The 19722-nt window shown below is 45.6% G+C and overlaps 1 protein-coding gene across 1 annotated transcript; it reads right to left on the bottom strand.

The window, feature by feature from the left end:
• Positions 1 to 2939: 2939 nt before the first annotated feature.
• Positions 2940 to 19622, bottom strand: PLA2G15 (phospholipase A2 group XV). The gene is made up of 7 exons (XM_078601849.1): positions 19337 to 19622; positions 13247 to 13403; positions 9290 to 9408; positions 7440 to 7538; positions 6481 to 6705; positions 5529 to 5774; positions 2940 to 3719 (listed from the first exon to the last, which is right to left on the bottom strand). Exons 1-7 carry the CDS (start codon positions 19467 to 19469, stop codon positions 3445 to 3447), a joined length of 1254 nt encoding a protein of 417 aa, XP_078457975.1. The 5' UTR covers positions 19470 to 19622; the 3' UTR covers positions 2940 to 3444.
• Positions 19623 to 19722: the final 100 nt, after the last annotated feature.

Genomic DNA, 19722 nt, shown 5'->3' with positions numbered 1-19722 from the left:
CCTTAAAGTCACTCTTTAGCTTATGAAGATTGGTTGCTAGTAAACCGACACTGAACTGACAATGATATTTTTCACACTTGGTCAAAGGGCGCAACACAATTATCTTACAAAGCGACCGATTGGCCTGAGTTTTTCATGAACCCTGCTACACTTTGCACTTCACAACGTTGTCAGCTCCTCCTGCTACGAATTTGCTAAAGATGACACACCGACCCGAAACAATTACTTTGCGAACAAAAGTAAAAATTTTACACGTAGGCTTTCGCGACTAATATCATCCATAATAGAGGTTTTTGGGTTAGATCGGGTAAATGTATAAATGTGTCGTCAAAACCCGCCACCACCTGACACAGCCAACATTTGTAAATGTAAATGTTGTGGCCTGGCTCTCCAACACACCGGTGTGCTGTACTAGTGACGAATTGGCCACGTTCTGTTTACGTGACAACCCTTACTAGTTGGCTGTGTCGGGTGGTGGCGGGTTTTAACGGCACATTTCTATATTTACGCGATCTAACCCAAAAACCTCTCTTATGGATATAAGAGTAAACATTATAAATCCGTTTAATCAACAACACTGACCCCACAACCCTTCCACAATACTGTGCAAACGCCTCCACAAGCAAAAAAAAACCCTAACGCACAAGACCAACTCAAAACATCAAAGAAAAAACCGGTTATAGCAGCTGTTTATGTTTGACCCTGAGAACGATCATTACTCCCGTCACCTGTTCCTCATCCTGCAGACCATTGTACCCACGCCGCCCACTGGCCTGGGCTTGCCCATCGACCGAGTCGCTCACGCCACGCCGCTGGAGTCACGGCCAGAGTCAATGGGCCGTATAATATGGGCAGCGTGATACAAGTCTGTAAAACACCCAACCAACCAACACCAGGTGGGGCAGAGGTGGGAAAATGCATTAAAATTGCATTTTCTCGGAGGAAATGTAATTACTGTGGATATAACTGTAGAAGTGTCCAATGTGGACATTAATTACACATGTATGAAATAAAATAAAACCGACAAACATAAGTACATTTCCCACGTTCATATTAATGGCAATAAGCAGGCGTCCTTACAGATCAGAATTGACGCCGCATGTAATTACGCGTTGCATGTCGTTGTGATCTAACTGTGAACGTGTAAAAAAAATATAGGTGAACGTGTAATTGCAATAAAATGACTGTTTGACCGTCATGTTAAGAACACATTCTCTACGGCAGAGTGAGTGTAGGAAAGTGCTGCCCCACCCCCTCCCCTACTAGCCTAGAGATCACGTGAACAAGGGAATGTCGGGATGTAGTTTTGTGACATCCACTTCCATGATCTGTCCCTCCCACGGGAAGGGGTTGTACAAAGCTCTGCATGACATCCGATATAGACACTTTGTATCGTGACATGAAAGAGCTATAGCACGAGCAGAACGATATTTTTGTGTTTAGTTTGTTGTCCATCCCCCACCCCCCACACCTCCGATTAGCAATGGTTGGCTACGTACGGTGCGAAAGAAGTTCAACATACAAGAACAAATATTTTTTTGGGTAAAAAAAAAAGGAATAGACAGAGGGGGGGGGGGATAGAAATGCAATTTACATGATTAGCAACTTTGTCAGTGTCCCTTATCACCGGTCTCAAAGTATTGAAATGTCTCTTATCATTGAGATCAGTTAATCGTTAACACTTGGTAAGCGGGTGGACGCATTTAAAAACTCGGCATTCTGTAAACATGCACAAAACTGTGCTTTGTGTGTATGTAGGCTTGTGCTAGGGGACCACGGGGGTTGTTCTTGCCAAGCAACTATGAACTTTGCGCGTAGGACTCGGGTTAAATTGGCGGCGACATTGCGACGAACTGCAACACTGCAGCCACTCGAGCGTGGGTTTCTCTGCTCACCGTTGCCACTTCAGAGAGACCGACGGCATCTTAAAACAGCCCCCAAAAGGGTCCAAGCCCGCAATATTTCGAGTGACATTTGGCACTTTTCTCACACGTTTACCAAAATGTCCACACTTTCCTGAAACATGTTCTTTGCACCCCTGGACACGAGTGGCTGAAAAAGAAAATCCAATTTCATTTGTAGTATTTAATTTACCGCACTTTTAATCTTTCAAAACCATGCATTTCCTGAGGGCACTTATGCGGCGTGTAAATTTGTGTGCTCGCAATGGTGCGTAATGTCAATTTTCTCACAACTCCCAATCAGCCACCGGAGTAGCAAGTTGAGCAGCCACCAGAAAATGACAACCCACCCACCTCATCACAGTGCGGGGTCTCGCTCTCCCCTCCTGGTGTCAACCGGTTAACCCTGTAGGTCTCTTTGAAGTAACCAAAAGCACTGTCATTTCGCCCTCCCCCCATATCTTTCCATAGGCACCTTCTAGAAAAATGGGCAAAAAAATAGGCCTTTTCACACGCAAAAAAAAAACCTCACAAAACGCTAAGCGGCTCGTAAAACTGCAGGCCGCACCGCAAGTTGCCGAAACGCCGTCGCTCGCTACGAATTTACAGAAGCACCACGCGGTTGTTGCATTGGCTAGCACTTGCACCTGCTTGTCCGTTCTGGCAACACCAGCAGCTACCGTCAAGCGCGTGGCAAGCGGTGGGGGGGGGGGGGGGCGGGGGACTTCCGCTGTCTCCCTCTCTATGCTTTGACCACCCACCCACCCCATGCCCCCCCGCCCTGGTTGTGAATGAACGAGGCTGCTGCTTTGTCTTGCATCAGAGCAGGCTTCTGTCCTTCTGTGCCAGTTCCCAGGCAGAAATCTGCACTCCAAGATTATTCTTTTTTCACCTGCTTCAGTTTTTGTTGAGGGTCCGTGTAGAGTCGACATTTTTTCCCCTCCCAACTAGAAGGCGATGAGGAAATGAGCGGTCTGTATCGAGGAATATTATCCGATTACAATGCCCTGCTTAAATAGGCCTGGCTTAATGTTTTTTTTTACTTATTTGCAATAACAAAATATTGTAAGAGAATAATACCTACGATAATGGGCATGAAGCGGCGTATAACTTGGCACAGAATTAAAATGGTCAAATTGGAATTACAGTATGGTTAATGTAACTTGTGATGTACAGTAAATGAAAAAGATCAAACATATTAGTATCGTTACATCAAAAATGTCAAGTATTAATAATACTTGGGAAAACCTTTGTAAAAAATTGAGAAAATAAAGTCACAGTACCATGGAACGGCTGAAAAGAATTTAAGCAGAATTTGTTTTGCAAGCTGCAAATTAGCATGACGTCATTGCAACTCTTTCTCGCAAACAGAGTGGCTACAACTTCTGCAAAACTACTTGTGAGATGCGCGACGCTGAAAACCACGGCGATCGTCGCTGCTGGCTTCGGTGCACGTGCGCGACCGCAGATACTTTCAGATTTCCACCGCGCCAAACATCGTTGTTCTCCGCCCGTGCCACTTTGCGGGAGAGCTCCGCTCCCTTTACGGGTGACGAAAGATGACGCCCTTGATGTACTGGATGACGTCCGCGCGGGAGAGCATGCTGACGTGTTCCGCGCCGGGAAGCTCTCTCAGCAGGACGGGCTGTGGCTGGCGGCCGGCCCACTCCCGGCAGAGCAGCGCGCTGGCCAAGCTCACCGTGCCGTCGCCGTCCGCCGTGATGACGCGCGTGGGGTCGTGGTCCGGGAACGACTTGTCGTACACGAACGAGTCCGGGGTGGCCACGCCCGTGCCATAGAGGCAGTGCACCGGCACGCCTGCGCACAATCGAGCGGTGCGGGGCAAACCGCCGCAAGGACGCACGCGCACACAAAGACAAAGATCCCCAGTAGAGGCTTAACAGACTGTTGGGGGCAAGTGCTGTTAGCGAATAACACCTATGAATGGCGGCACGGCACATGGCCAGTACCACGCCCGGCCGCCTTTGTCTCCCGAGTGGCGACGTTTACACACCGCACCCAGGTACTTATTTGGGGCCGAGTTGATCTAGGGGTGGCCCAGGACCGGTTCAGATAATCGTCACTGGTGTTGGTGGGTGAGCCGGGATCGAACCCGGGTTGTCGGGTTCGTAGCGCACAGCGCTAACCGCACACACAAGGGATCACGGGATGGGATAACACACACACATGGAAGGGAATGTGTTATTTTTTTTCAGGTCATAATCACCGGCTTCGTCATTTTCTGAGCGGCCCCACATCCTTCATGAATGGAAAATTCAAGACGAGCCAGAGCGTGCAATTGTGGCCACGCAACCCAAACTATGGACCGTATGGTAAACCACTGTTAGTTAGTCTTCGCTCCTTCAAAGGCAGAGGAAGAGGGAAACTACACAAAGCTCTCTCCTGAAACCATCTCGTGGCTTGCCTGGATAGTACTTCGATGGATGACTAATGTGCACTGCAGGTTGCTATAGGCTGCTGCGGTGCTACATCTTGGGCAGCACAGGGGAGCCATGATCCACTGCTGGACATTATTTATATGACCAATAGTGTGGAGCAGACTTTGTTCAGCGGCGGATTGATATAATGCTGCAAGTTAATTGTTCGTTAGTAATCAATATTCATCGTTGAATTGATGCATCGTTACACACCCCTGCTTTCTATAGTCTCAAGGTAAATCTTAAAAAAATATATCAGAACTTAAACAAGAGGGGAATGTATTTATATATTAATATGTATATGCCCGAAACAGGATGAATAAAGATTCTGATTCTTAATAATAATTATAATTTCAGTTTTATATCGCGTTATTCATTAAATTTGCATCACACAACGCTGTACAAAGTTATAGCAATTATTAAGTAAATACCAATTTACAATGTTGTTAATCTACTACTCGACGAAGGCCTCTCGATTCTGTGCCAGCCATGGAGTTGCTTTTGACAGCAATGGGTGAAGCTGCAACCCCGCCAACAATGTGAGCTGCGGTTGGAAACTGAACTTGGGGTCACTGCGCAATGTGGGCTGGGCTCACGGTGCAATAGCAGTTAGCTTAACATTTTTCAAACAAATAACATCAACCCCGCACCGCGGATATCAGGGGATGTTGTGTCCGTACTCACAACTCGCAGTGACGGAAAGTTCCCTCTCCGAAGACCGCAGGCGGCGACACGACACACGGCTGAGGGGGTAGCCGCGTCTGCGGCTCGTTGCAGAGGCTCGCGGTTCAAGCCCAAGGCCACCGAGGTTAATACTCCCTACTGTGTTACCCGTGTAAAGAAAAAGTGAGCACTATTCGCTTCACGCCGGGACGTAACAATTATTGTGAGATTCGCCCAATGTTCCTGCTTTGGGTCTTTGTTCATGTGTAGAGGAATTTTTTAAATAATAATTAAACAAAAAATCTTGTCAGATTATTTTGGAAAAAGAAAAGGTCACACATGCCAGAGACATCTGCCAAATTTGAATACTTAGTCGAAAACTGACTTGGCAACTGCTGCCTCCTTTCGCGAAAACTTAGCAGGACCCTCTCGTAACAAAAGTGTCTTGAGATTTGGGAGGTTTTCCTGGGTAAACAAACGTTGTAATCAAATCAGTTCTCATAAATCTCCCCCGCCGTCTCCTCACCTGGCAGGGGTTGCCCGTACAAGTAGGACTCAGAGTCCTGGCGCATGAGCCATCCCTCGGGGTAGCCGATGTCGTTGTAGAAGTCGCGGTAGTCACGGTTGGTGTAGTTGCGCTTGGGCGTGGACACCAGCACTTTGTCGGGAGGCCACGAGGTGTTGTAGGGCAGTAGCCAGCTGGTGGACACGGCCGTTCGCTGCTGAGCGCGGATCTTGAGCGTGCTGATCACGGGGATGCCGTTATTGTCTCCTGTTTGTGCGCGACAAAGACGAAGGTTCGGTGTTACGATGCGAAACTCGGGTTTTGTACCGCGCCGTTAAGTTTTGGATGCCAGTTTAACCAGGCGTGGGCGCAGCCTGTACGTCAGTCACGCTTTATAAAGGTGCCGCAATAAATGTACTGCTTGAGGCAGTTTATTACGGGTACACTCGTGCGCTTCGTTTATACACGCCATGGGGTAGGGCAGCGTGGGGTGTAAGGATTTACAATACCAGACCCACCACACAAGGCCCTTTAATTGTTTGCTCATGAGACCACTCACAAAAGGGGCCTCCCCCTACTAGAGGGCACTCCAGACAGCTCCCTCGTGGGCATTTTGGCCTACTCTTCCTTGGGAGAGGTGGGATTACCCACACTTAGAGCCATCATACGCCACCTGCCAATTGATTAAATGTGGCGTACCCATTCACACTGATGATGGACAGAAGCGGCGGTGGCGGGGGGGATTTAAGAAACCGATTGATTCAACTGTCACGCTGGGAGATCGAACCGGCAACCTCTGCACCGCAAGCGCAGTGTGCTGCAAACCATTACCTCCGATTAGCACGGTTGGCTACGTACCATGGCAGCATCCCTCCAGATCACCCACACATCAACTAAAACACTAAAACCTGAAACAAGCAAATGTGTCCCATCGCCCACTCCCAAGGGGGTCGTGGGGGCAGCGGTCACACACCGGACGTGAGCACGCGGAGCGTCTTGGCGGCCCCGCCCCAGGGTGGCCCCAGCGCCACGTAGCTGTGGATGAACTTGTCCTTCCACGCCTGGCTCTGCTGCCCGAGGAAGTAGCGCATGTAAGGGTTGCCCATGCTGTGAGCCACCAGGACGACGGGTGACCAGTAGGTGGCGTACATCTCCTCGATCATGTTCTTCAGATTCACCAAGTACTCCCCGTTCTCATCTGCGGCACCGGACGATGCGGGTAGGGTGGCGGACGGAAGGGAAAGGGTGCCGTTGTTATTGCTCAAGGTAAAAGTGCATTGGTCAGCACGGCGGTTAGCGAACTGCACCGTTAACCCGAGACCTGAGTTTGACTCCGTGCCACAGGTAATAATATCAGTTGTGAGTGAGATCCAAACGAATTCGCTGGGTCCTCCTCCCTTCGTCAACGGTTAAGGTCGCATGAACCCTTACCATGACCAAAACAGAATTTTGGAGGTCTACTTGCAGCTATAAATTGCTAAAAGGCTGTAATACTTACTTATTTATTATGTAGGAAGTACGCAATGCCGCAGTGACAGCTACAGCATTGCTGAAAGAAATACTGTAAAGCCTTGTTACTCACGAATGAAGCTTGAAATTAGTTTTGGACGACCCGGAACATAGCCCTCACACCTATCTACATGACGGCCGATGGCTATTTTTTTTGGCCGTACCATCTTTTAAACTCCATCTTGCACGAGACTCGACTTTGTTTCCCCCCCCTGTTGCAATGGACTCCACAAGCAACACCTGCGATGATTAGCACAGTTGGTTCACGTACGTTGTGAAAGAAGTCTTGACATACATACGTAAAGAACTACAAGGCAGTTCAAGGAAGGATTGCAGGCTGCAGCATCTGCACAGAAAAAAAATGTGAAGACTCCGTTCGTTGGGAAGTGGGGGGGGGGGGCGGGATGAGTGGGCGCCACTCACTGGGGGCTTTTCTCCAGTCATACGGGGCCCCGCGAATGTCCTGGTTTCTCTTGTAGCCCCATCCCTCCATGGCTTCCACCAGCGTGTGGAAGTAACTTCCTGTGCGGGGACAGCACAGGGCACGCGCGCTTGGCATCCACTCGAATGACGTCGACACCGCAGCTCGTCTCTCCGATTGGTTAGGTAATCGATTAACTCTTGAAGGGTAATTGGATCGATTAGCGTAACTAATCGGACAGACCCATAATGCACAGGCATAATGACTTAGAGGACCCCCCCCACACAAGTAGTGACTAATCCCATATCTGCATTTTCCATAAATATGCTAAATTCCTTTGTTGATATGCAAATTCCTTTGTCAGGCGCCCTTCCTCCTCTAACCCAGCTTAAATATACGCTGCCAAGCTTGGTGGTGTTCATTCAGACGCTGTCTTTCCGACAGACCTGCTCTTCACCTGAGGACGGGTGCTTGCGTTGTGGCCGAAACGTCGTGAGAATTGTATTTTATTGTTATATTTTTATTATTTTATTATTTCCCTTCTACGCGACTTTACCGAAAGAACCAAGAAGATGAATCCCTGCAGTCACGAAAGCTTTAAATCGAAATTTAATCGGACAAAGCGAAAATTATTCTCACCCCTTATTCCCACGTGTGCCGTTGTTACGGGGCTTTGTGATGTCATCGGCATCATCAGCTTTATCACGTTGGGTGTGGCTTGTAGGGGGGCTGGGTTTCCTGCCTTCATGAGGCAAGGTTGTAGCATCGATTGGCATGTGTTTTTAATTTCATTAAAAAGGAATGAGATATATTTTTCATTCAACCTTTTTAGCATAAATGCAAATTATTTATTGGGACCAGCAGGCATGTGTACCAATTTACATGAGACCCACCAATGCATCGATGAATTTCCAAAATTGTGAATCACAACTCGATTGAAGAATCAACGTATTTTTCTCGTTTTTAATGTCTGATCTGTAATATTCTTCAACGTGTCTCATTCGTACTATTTTTTCGCTGCCATTGATATCAATGATCATATTAGCATAGCGTTTACACATAATTTATACGACTTATTAAATAAAATATCCCGACACGCAAGATTCCATGCGTGCATGGGTGTAAGCATCTATCGCAATATACAAACCTAAGCACTGTTACACGCCTACCTTGGATGAAACCCAAATTTGGACATCGTAAACTCCTTCGAGATTTTCCATCAAGCAGCTGAGATGAAGTGGGTGCTGACCCCCAATCATCACACACTCCCCTTTATCTGAAGAGCTTTTCGTTTTGGAATTGCAGTGCAGCGGTTGGACCACTAAGACCCCCCCCCCCTTCACCAACCCGAACTGACCATCGTGGTGAAGTATGATCAAACAACCCTGATGACCTACGCCACTTGAGGACATTTTCACCGGTGACGAAAGGCTGCGTGTGTGTAGTATAGTGCATGCGCAAGCTTGTTTTAGTTTACAAATATGCATGCGAATATTTCTGATCTTGTTTTGCTGACAAAGGCATTTTTATTTCATCAAAACGTGTGTTGTTCTCCTGCCTCTACGAGACAACACTCTAAAAATACTCGAGGCGATGTTTCCCGAACCCCCCCCCCCCAACAACAATATGATAGAGCAAGACGAACGTTACCAGGTATGCGGCACAAAGCCAGTAACCGCTGACCCAGCAAATAGCATTTTGTACATGTACACTCTGCCGATTAACACAACACATTTTCACACAGGAACCCACAAATCGCCTGACCAAGCATCCAGAAACGGTTGTTTATACTTCACGGAAAAATTATGATCACGAGATTGAAGTGAGTTAAAGCATTTAGACTTATGCTTACCAACGGACACGTTGCTGGGATCCAGGAATTCCACCGGGAATGTTTTTCCAAAGTCGGGAACTCGCACTTGGACCCCGTTGGGGCTGGATGTGGTGCGAGTGGTCAGGTTATACTCCAGCCTGCACCGGGTAGCAACACACCCAGGCAGTGAGTAGCCACACAAACAAGACGGAGCACTCAACTGGCACGACTGACATCCTGGTTTCAAATATAGGCAGCCGACTGTGATTGAACCTGGGTTCTCAAGTGTAGGGAAGTTCTCAGCCCGGTTGCCAATGACTGAATATAAAAAAACCAACACATTAGATTTGGGTTTGCACTTATTTGAGCTCAGTTCTAGCTCCTGACCATTAAAAACGATTTGGTTTTACTACCATTCGAAGAAGAGGTCTCTCAAATGGCAAGGCGGATGGGGATGTTCTGCCAGCTTCTATTGGGAGCAGAGATCGCTTAAAGGGAGGTGGACACTGCGATATTCACTTCCGTGGGCTGTTCTAGGACACTCAGGCCTTGCAACTGCTCTAAGAAATATCAGAGTGAATTCTTCAATCTCATGACGTGACTCGGAGAGCACATTTGGCGAAAAAACTGGGGAAAAATACCAATTATAAAGTAGCCGTAGATAACAAGTCACATCGGTTCAAGGTGTCTGCTTGTAATGTCTCAAACGCCACGATAAACCCAAACTTGCAAAAGATATAATTACTTGGAAAAATTCTGAAATTCCGACATTTACAACCCGGCAGATAAGTGACATATCACGTGCCCCGAGTTATAAAAGCACGTGCGCATCGTAAAAAAAAAAGATAATCAGTATACCAAGACATGCCATTAACACTCGTGTTCATCGTAAAATAGAGTCTTACATTTTATTGCATCGCGTTCAACTGCTCTGTTGTCAACAGATTACACGGGATAAATTTGCCTGTCAATTGATTGGTTTAGTTGGGCACACACTCTTGTTGATATTTTCATAAAGATTTCTTTGGAAATAAGTTTCAAGCATCGACAGCGCTTACAACGGGAACATTTATTCACATTCATTACCCCGCACCCCCCACAAAGAAAATGGAGTCAAACCGGACCTATTAACAAAGGCAAGAACAAAGACGTGCTAAGCCAAAAACATCTGGACTCTTATCTCTATTGGAAACCCCCCCAGAAAAAAATAGATCAGCGCTTTTTGTTCGAAAGCATCAGAAGCAGAAGTGGCCAAACAAACACGAAGTTGGAACAAGCAAAGGAATGAAAAATAACACTGGTCAACAAAAAAACAACATTTTTTTCTGGCCTGGACTTTTGCAGCTGTTTTAGACTAATTTCAGGGTGCTGATTCCAAATCTGATCTCAGATTTGCTCTATCACGTCTCATTTTTATGCTATCGGCATACCCCATTTTCATTGATTTTACCCGAAATTAACTCTGTCACTTATGATTGCAAGTTGTTGCCAGTCAGTGATTGCTTTAGTGTTAAATATGGTGCTGTATTTTTAGGATAGTGTGTTTATAATATCATTTTATGTAGATATCCACATTTATTTAATATTTTTCTTCTGCAGTTTTTATTGAAAATGCAATATTTGATATCTCAAAAACCTGATGTGATAGACAAAAACTGATGCCAGATTTGGAATCAGCACCCCAAAATTACCTTAAACCCGTTGGAATACCTTATGGCAGAAAAAGTGTGTTGACCAGTGTAATAATAGGTTTTACCCTTTCTGGCAATACAGCAGGTGGTAGATGTCCAAACTCCAAATATACACTTTTTGCAAGCAATCAAGTCTTGCACATATTTGTCGAAAACACGCACACGTACTGTGATAATCTATGCATTGCCTTTGAAACTGATTGGCCTACGCCAGAGACAGCCTTCTTTATATGGCATCGTCTCACCAATGTCAGACCGCAGAACGACGCAAAAAGGCGAACGATACAGAGACAATGCACGTATCAGAGCCTTGATAGCTCGGGGTGAGCAGTAATATCATGGGATCTCTGTGGTGTTTGAACATCTTAACACCTGATAATAGTTTTTTTACCCTTCATCATATTTTATATATTTTTACTGGCAAATGAGGTTCCCATCTTAACACCTGTTCTATTGTCAGAAAGGGGTAAAACCTATTCTAATGTATAATCATACTTTGTTACTGGCAAAAAGGTCCCATGATACATAGCTGCTCATCCTGAGCGATAAATGCTCTGATACGTGCACTGTCTTTGTACTGTTCGGCTTTTTACGTAATTCTGTGGTCTGACACTGGTGAGACAAGGCCATAAAGAAGGCTGTCTCTTGCGTAGGCAAATCAGGTTAAAAGACAATGCACAAATTATCAGGGTTTATTTTGCATGTTCACCACAGGCAAAGGAAGTCCAATGCCCACTTCGGTAAAAACACGTGTTATGATCTTCAACATCAAATCGTGCTCAGTAACACACTGTAGTCACAACCAGCATCACTGTAAACTAGTCGCGTGGGCTTGTTTAATGGTTCTCAAAGAATGTCGCAACGAAACAGAAGCATAAGATCGTTCTTATTTCGCGAATACACACTTACGTCATGTTGAAGGCATGTGAAGTTACGTCAGAGATGGGATGAAATTATTTAAAAGTTATATTCAAGCAGTTATGCCACTGCAGCGACGAATTAAAAGGTACACTAGCCACACAGCTCATAAGTCGCTAGTGCTATGGCGGCGCACTTGAAATTCAATTTAAGGTCCTTCTTATTATTGATGCTTCAAAATCATGTTGGACAGTGTAGGACATGCAGCATAGATAATACGGATCTCCAATGCCTACTTGTTTTGTCCAGGGCTGCATTTCCTGGAGAAAAAAAAACTAAAACCTTACGAAATGTCACCAGCGTTTTGTCGTTTGGTTATTTCCCGGCTGACGTGGTAGGGATACTTAAAGCAATATCCTGTTTCTCAATTGCCTTGCATTATTGAAAGCAGACGTGGACCACAATATCTTGAGCAACAGGACTAAACTTCCCACATATCGCTATTTATTGGTTAGCCTAGTGGTGACAGCCTTAAGGTCCTTTAAAGTCAACTATTATGAATAGGCGAATTGCTAAAGATGCCAAGGATGAAATTTCACAAATGTTAAATTGAACACTCAATTTATTTTTAAATGATAAATATCTTCTTCTAAGACAGAAAAAAAACCATTGTATGATTGTCATGTGCATCAGACAATTCTGTATATTCATCAGCATTCATTCAAATGACCAAATCAGACTGAATAGCCCCAATTATATACAATCTCAGCCTCTAAGGAAAATTTAATCTGGCTCGTACATGGATAGGAAACCGCTTGGAAATACCAAGTGTTGTAAGATTTGGTTGCGGGGTGGGACCAGGAGATTGCAGGAAAGCAATGGATTCTTGAATCTATCTGTGAGGAGCTTTAGGCGTTATTCCCACATATGCGTACTCCCGCAAACCAAACGCTCGGTTAATTAACTAAATTGGTAAAATGTCCCAGTGCGGGACCCTCCTGAAACGACGCTTTGACTTTCAGTAAGCCTCTCCTGGGCAAATAAAGGCCATTTTATTTGTATTATTTAAAATTCACCACTAAAATCTTTTGTAGAGATTTGATTTCTCATATCATTCGATGGCTGAATGAAATTCGTGACTGCAGGGATTCATATTCTTGGTTATTTCGGTAAAGTCACGTAGGAGAACCAAGAATATGAAATTATCTTAATGATTACATTCCTACAGTTATCTTCCCCTGTCTACCCCCCCCCCCCTGATTAAAACAATTCTGTAACATCTCACCTAGTTGCAGACATTCGTTTTATTTGTTACGCGAGCAAACAAAAACTCGGTGGCGTTTTCGGTGGTTCAGTGTATGATTTTATTCCCATGTTACAAGAAATATATTTTATATATCAGAAACGATTCACTGATGGAAGTGCGACATATCGGCCCTCTGGGTACCGCATGTTGTCGATCCAGCAGTCGATCACCAGCGGGACGAGGAGCTCGAGGTTGAGCCACAGCGTAAAGTAGTAGTCGGTCTTTTTTGTGCACAGGTAGTGGACGACAGAAGGCTTATCCAGACGAGCCTCCAGTTGATTTCCCAGGTCACCTGGAACTGAAGACAGAGTGGGGGGGTGAGATGGGCAGGGTGTTGCAGTTGTCTCTTACACCAATGGACTATCAAGAATAACCCACAGTTGCGACAGCGGCCACCAATCTCAAACCGTGGACCACGTAGTGAACAATATTCCACCTCACAAAAAGTCACCGGAAAATGACCCAATTGGAATATACAAAGTAATTATCATCCCTAATACAAAAACTTTGCAAGACCCTCCTGAAAAAAAGTCGCAAGACTCCGTGAGGCTTTCCTGGGTAAACAAGCGTAATACAATTCCATTATTCGCTGGCAGCATTTCAGATATTCATGGGTTTACACCTGCAGCTTTCCACAGACTCGCCAACCTCAATACAAACATAAAATTGCAGCGGATCCATTGCCCCCGCTGCACTAAAGAAGTGGGCAAGAACACAAGCTGTGAGCATTTATCAGTCAACAGGTTGCACATTCAATTGAATCCCCACATCTTGGGCTGGGCGCAATGAAAAATTGGTCACCCTGGATATGTTTAAATCGCCTTCGGATGAGAGCCGGCAGGGCACGGGTCAACACGCGGAAATGGGGGCTTACTCTTAACGACAGTGAACCATGCGACTGTGGTGAAACTCAGAGAGCACGGAGCATGTCTTGGACCATCGGCACCTCCAGGAGTTGTCCACCTCGGAGGACCTCTCCCCAGGGGCTACAGACCAGGCCACAGCATCGTCACATGACCGATACTGGATGAACATATGACTTGCGGTGTAGCAGGACAAGAGAAGAGGAAGACGTGGAAGATCTGCCAACCCACCTTCATGAGTGGAAAGTCACAAAGAGCCCGAGTGGGATTTTGCAGAAACACCGACCACACCGTAGACCACAAAGTGAAGAAATGAACACCGACAATTCCAAAACAGCTTTTTAAGAGATCCATTTCACAGAAACCAAAGTAATTTTACAGCTCAAACTCATAAGTTGACATTCTTCAAGCCACAGGCAAAGGCTAGAGAGAATGGCCACTGTGTGTTGTGTGTACACAACCTGTTGACAAAATGTAGTTTAGAGAGCATCTGACGTTACAAAGCAAGTTAGAGCCAAAGATAAGGGATATTTGAGGAACACGCGTGGGTACAGAGGTCAGGGTACAAACAAACAGGGGATATACATGCATAGAAAGGGAATTAGACACAAGGGTGAAGGACAGATTGCTACGGGGTTAAAGGAGGCATGCAAGTGTGAAGAGAAACAACATTGATATATTTCTAGATTTGAAGCTTTCCTGACTGCAAGGATTCATACTCTTAGTTCTTTCGGTAAAATCACGTAGGTAAAATAAAAATTAATAAAAATTAATACAAATATTTTTTATTAATTTTACCTACGTGACTTTACCGAAAGAACTAAGAGTACCATTGATATAGTGCTCAGCATATCCCCGTTTTACTTACTAGTCCCTTGTAACGTAACGGTGCATCGATTCAAGTCAATTATTATTCTCATGATATATACATTGAATTGTGTTTCTGTGTGTATGTTGAGGCTAATGCAGTTACCAAAACTGTACGATCAAGACAAACTAAATTAGAACCAATAAACATTAAGTCAGTTTTTTAAAAATCATTATTGAAGAGCATCGTCACCCTAAATTGTGACAATTTACTGAAACTACGGGGGGGAGAGAGGGGGGTGAATGAATACATGCCTACTGGCCACAATAATCACTTGATTTTATCATCGAAATCTAATATCAAGAAACGAGCCCAGTACTCTATAAAAAATACATTCCAATCGATCCAACTGTGCCTTCCACACAACATTTGAAAGCGACAGAGGAATCAGGATGGAGGGTAAAGAGTGGGGTACGCACACCTTACGGGCTGTGGGTGTAGTGGCCTCTTTGAATGGGTGGGAGGCCTTTTGAGAACAAAACCTCAACACCAACGAATGGCCAAAGGCAACAAGACTTTTGTAAAGTTCATGGATTGGCAAAAGATAAAAATACTGTATTTACAGAGAATTTTGGATAAGGAACTGTAACGCACACAATGTAAAAAAAGCACAATTCTGTTTGATTTGGCAAGATTTAAAAAGGGAGATTTGGCATTGTCCATTGGTGTAAGCCCTGCCAGACATTCATGGTTTGTGCCAATACAATTACGCTCAAAGAAGCTTTAATCTGAGCACTGCTCTATTTGAGTTACAAAAGACAGATACCAATAGTATTGATGAAACGTTAATATTCATCTGTTGAAATCATTTACTTCCGAGTGAAATAAAATGGACAATTATGACACGGAACTCATAAAAGTATGTCATTGCCTTGAGTAATATCGTATGGCGTAAAACATAAACGCATTTATCTGCACTTTGCACAGTCATGATGAGGAACTACTGTGTGGGTGAGACAAGAAAACAACCATCCTGTTTTGAGGTTAAATTCAATTAATGCCAGGGTATCAACTATTCAAATATTCCACTTTTTATTTATCAGAAAGGAAAACAATCAGATCATATGCCACGGCCAAGGGAGGCCTTCTCCCAATTGTATTTTCACTCCAACACATTGTACAAAGACAACACTGTCCCGTACCCTTCAACACACTGTTGGGGCAGGTCCTGTTTGCGAGCACATATTAAGGCCAACACAGTGCATGATGTGGGGGGGGGGGGACTGGCACCAGATACATGCACAAGCGGCAGCTTGGCGTTGTTATGTTAACCGTTGATAATTCTTAGAAATGTGCACAGACCCCCGTATCAAATGATTAATCACTTTACCCATCAGGCGTTCACCTCGCATGGCAGCAAGTGCCAGGGGCTGCTGGCATTATCAGCTGTTATATAACCAGAGGATCATAAACCTTCCTTTCTCTGCTCTGTTTACTTTGAAGTGGGCAATAGGTGTAGATAATGGGAATGCCATAAAGGGCATTATTAAAGATTGCTTTGGGCTAAGAATGCTATTGGGCTTCTGGGCAGGGCAGTGTTGTTTACTGACCGAGTTCGAAATAGTCTGGCCATTCGCGTCCCACCTAATGCCTTGCAGCAATGAGTGAGCGGCAAGTTAGTTTGTCATAGAACCTGTGCGTCTTAAGTGTATCAAGAACACACCACCGTGTACGTTTACAATAGAACCACTGTCTGTACAATTTTATGAAAGTATAATCACACATTCAGACCGTAACAATACAGTAATATGAAACAGGGATAAATATAGCGTACTCAAGAACGTAATAACAAACACAAGGTGTCATGTATCAGAACGTTTTATCGTGTTACAATTTACACTCGTTAAAATGGGTTTGTGGGTTAGCATTCCAATACAGGACGTTTCTGAAAAGAGTTAAGATATTTTCTTTCCTAGAACATACATTACAATAATGCGAATACTGTATTACCACATATTATAAAATGTACTTGGCAATAAATTCCCGTACTATTACTCACCAAATTGGCACTGCTCAGCGTAACCTATAGGCCACACTACGCCCAAAGCTAAAATGGTGTGGGGGGGGGGATGCTTTCATCACAGAGATCTGTAAATTAATCACCATCAGCAATTCACTGCTGGATGAAGGCTTCCCCAAGTTGTCCCCATCCTTTAAGGTCTAGCCATGGAAATAAAAAAAATACATCTCCATTCTCTGCACGAGCTGGTCTCATTGCTCCATATCTATTGTGTCGGGTGTTGCTGCCCCACTCGGTCTTAAATATGTAAGTTAAACTTCTTTCTCAACGTACGTAGCCAACCGTGCTAATCGGAGGTGCGCGGGGGTTGAAAGGACACCAAACTAAATACAAAAAGCAGTTTTAAATGAGTTTTAAATGTCGAGGCCACTTTGGTGACGTGTCCAGCCTAAGCACACTTACTCTTAACAGTCGGAATTAAATCTCGAAGCATTCTTGGGGTCATTCCCGGCATACATCTTCGCTGTGATTATTTGCGTGCTTGTCAGCTGTTCCATGTTGTCAGTGTCCACGTTCCCCCCAATGTGTTAAATGTGTGAGTAATGTTACGGCGATATTAACATTACGCTAGTACCGTATCTACACTTACTGTGGCACTAACGAACAATTGCAATATTGGTATTAATATTGCTCTATTTCCCACAGGGCGCGGGGGAGAGGCCTTCATCCAGCTGTTTATCGACAAAGGGCTGTAATTTATCATGAACGTATCATATTAATACAATGACTGTTACACATTACCATGGCAATAGTACAACAGCAAGTGATGCATCACACGATCACTGTAGATTATGGCAATGCACGTACAGTACAGCACTAGTTTTCCCCGATTTGATTTTGGTTTCCAGGCCACCGAAAATATAAATGTACCCTCGAGTTCTCAAACATGCATATCATTTTTGTCTCTTTCTACTGCAAGATGAGGGCCTCCCCACACAGTGCAGGGCGTGAGGGGACCATACTTCACCACGCCGGTCTGTGCGAGTTGATGCAAGCCAGAGACATGGATATGACACATTCTAGAAGATTTAGCCTTTGGCTGTTACTCTTGAAGTTAAATTAATTTTGCAAATAAAATATACGGATACAACTATTGGTAATTGCAAGTAAATGATGAGATCATCATATGTATGTATAAATCCGATGAACGTTACAACAAACACGATAGGAATGCACAGTAATGGGAAGATAAACAAATAACTTAAAGAAATACACAAATACAACTACACTTTTTTTTATCTGATCGGGTAAAGCCCACCGAGAGCCATTAGCTTCTATTTCAGAAGCAACCTTTGCCAGAATTGATAGCCCAACGAATGAAACAATAATACAATTTACAGTCACAATCAGTAATCCAGGTTCAGCGATAGTTTGGGTTAGATCGGGTTAAGTCCGACTCTAATTGGAAAGAATCGGTTTAAGTCTCCGACACAAGTACTGTCGTCACAAATTGGCACGTTCTGTTTACGAGACAAAACTTATTACTAATTGGCTGTGTCGGGTGGTGGCGGGTTTAACGACACATTTATATATTTACGCGACCTAACCCAAACCGCACCCCGCCCCCCGTATTATGAATTATATTGGTCGTGAAAGCCCAACACTACGTGTTAAACTAACACGGTGTATATACTGGTAGGAACCTCCTGGGTACACCAGCCCACAGGGGATTATTGTGTCCGTCGTGCAGGGAGGGGCTGGGTGGGGAGGGTGGGGCTGGGTGGGGAGGGGCTGGGTGGGGAGGGGCTGGGTGGGGAGTGGGAGGGGTGGGGCTGGGAGGTGCTGGGTGGGGCTGGGTGGGGAGGGGCTGGTCACCCCGTGGTGCCCTTATAAAACTCAACGTTTAACCTACTCACGCCGGCTTGTGCCCGCCCTCACAGTCGGGCATATTTGCGGAATACACCACGCTGCCGTTGACCCTGGCCATTGACCGAGCAACCCAACGTTCCTACCAGCTCCCTCCGCAGGAGGAATGTGTTTATATATATATGCAGTATACTGTAATGTAGTATGTCCCGGGCGCTTTAACAGTGAATATTGTAAACCCAAGTAACATTCGCGTATTTTAAATCGTAGCGCGGATAGGCGACTCGGCACCTGAGCGCCCCCGCGTCATTGGCTACCTCGGCAGCCCTGGCCACGCCCCCTCTCGTCAGCAACCAATCACCTCTCGCGTGACGGCCGCCGGTGGGAAGGGGGGGGGGGAGCACGTATCCGGGCTACGAATTACAAAACGCCGAGGCTATATCGCTAGAACAAAGGGGGGCTCGGGCCCCCCGCGACCTGCTCCCCAGCACCGCCGCGGGCGATGTTCTCTCTCAACACTGATACCCCCCCCCCTGAGAGCCCACAAACGCGGTCGCAACCCGTAATCGAACTCTGTTCACCGATGCCCCACCGCTCCCTAACAACAACAAACACCCAACGCAGCGCGCGCGCAATCCTTCCAGGCAGGCGGGCAGACCACGACTACTACGTACCCAACACGACGGGAGCGCCTCCGTGACCAGGCCCGTACCGCTGCTGCTGCCGCCGCTGCTGCTGCGATTGAAGGGGCGTCGCGAAGGCGAGCAGGGCCACGAGGAGCGGCGTCAGTAGGGACGCCGAGGCCATCCTCGACGCGAGAGACAAACGACAAAAAGAGGAAGGGGGGCGAGAGAGTCCCGCTAGCGAACGTGAAACTTTTAGTTGTTCTCAAAGCGACAACAATAAAAACAAAAGCCACAACCACCGCACGAGCGCGCGCCTCCGCTATTTATCAACTTCTCCGATGACGTCACAGATGCATTCCGTAGTCCGCATTAGGGCGGTGCCGGCAAAAATTTGTTTGCCGCGCGATCCGATTGGTCGAGAGAGCTTCTCGGCG

This window comes from Lampetra planeri, chromosome 17 (assembly GCF_965212315.1).
Source record: "Lampetra planeri chromosome 17, kcLamPlan1.2.h2, whole genome shotgun sequence".
Classification (NCBI taxonomy): domain Eukaryota; kingdom Metazoa; phylum Chordata; class Hyperoartia; order Petromyzontiformes; family Petromyzontidae; genus Lampetra; species Lampetra planeri.
This window is presented reverse-complemented; position numbering and strand designations above follow the sequence as displayed.

What these genes read in the sequence shown, in the direction of transcription:
- PLA2G15 (XM_078601849.1), bottom strand. Translation starts at nt 19,469, where the DNA reads ATGGCCTCGGCGTCCCTACTGACGCCGCTCCTCGTGGCCCTGCTCGCC. An exon ending in AGGCGCTCCCGTCGTGTTGG is followed by an intron (nt 13,404 to 19,336) that starts GTACGTAGTAGT and finishes CTCTGTCTTCAG; the next exon opens with TTCCAGGTGACCTGGGAAAT. An exon ending in GTACGGGCAACCCCTGCCAG is followed by an intron (nt 3,720 to 5,528) that starts GTGAGGAGACGG and finishes GATTGTGCGCAG; the next exon opens with GCGTGCCGGTGCACTGCCTC.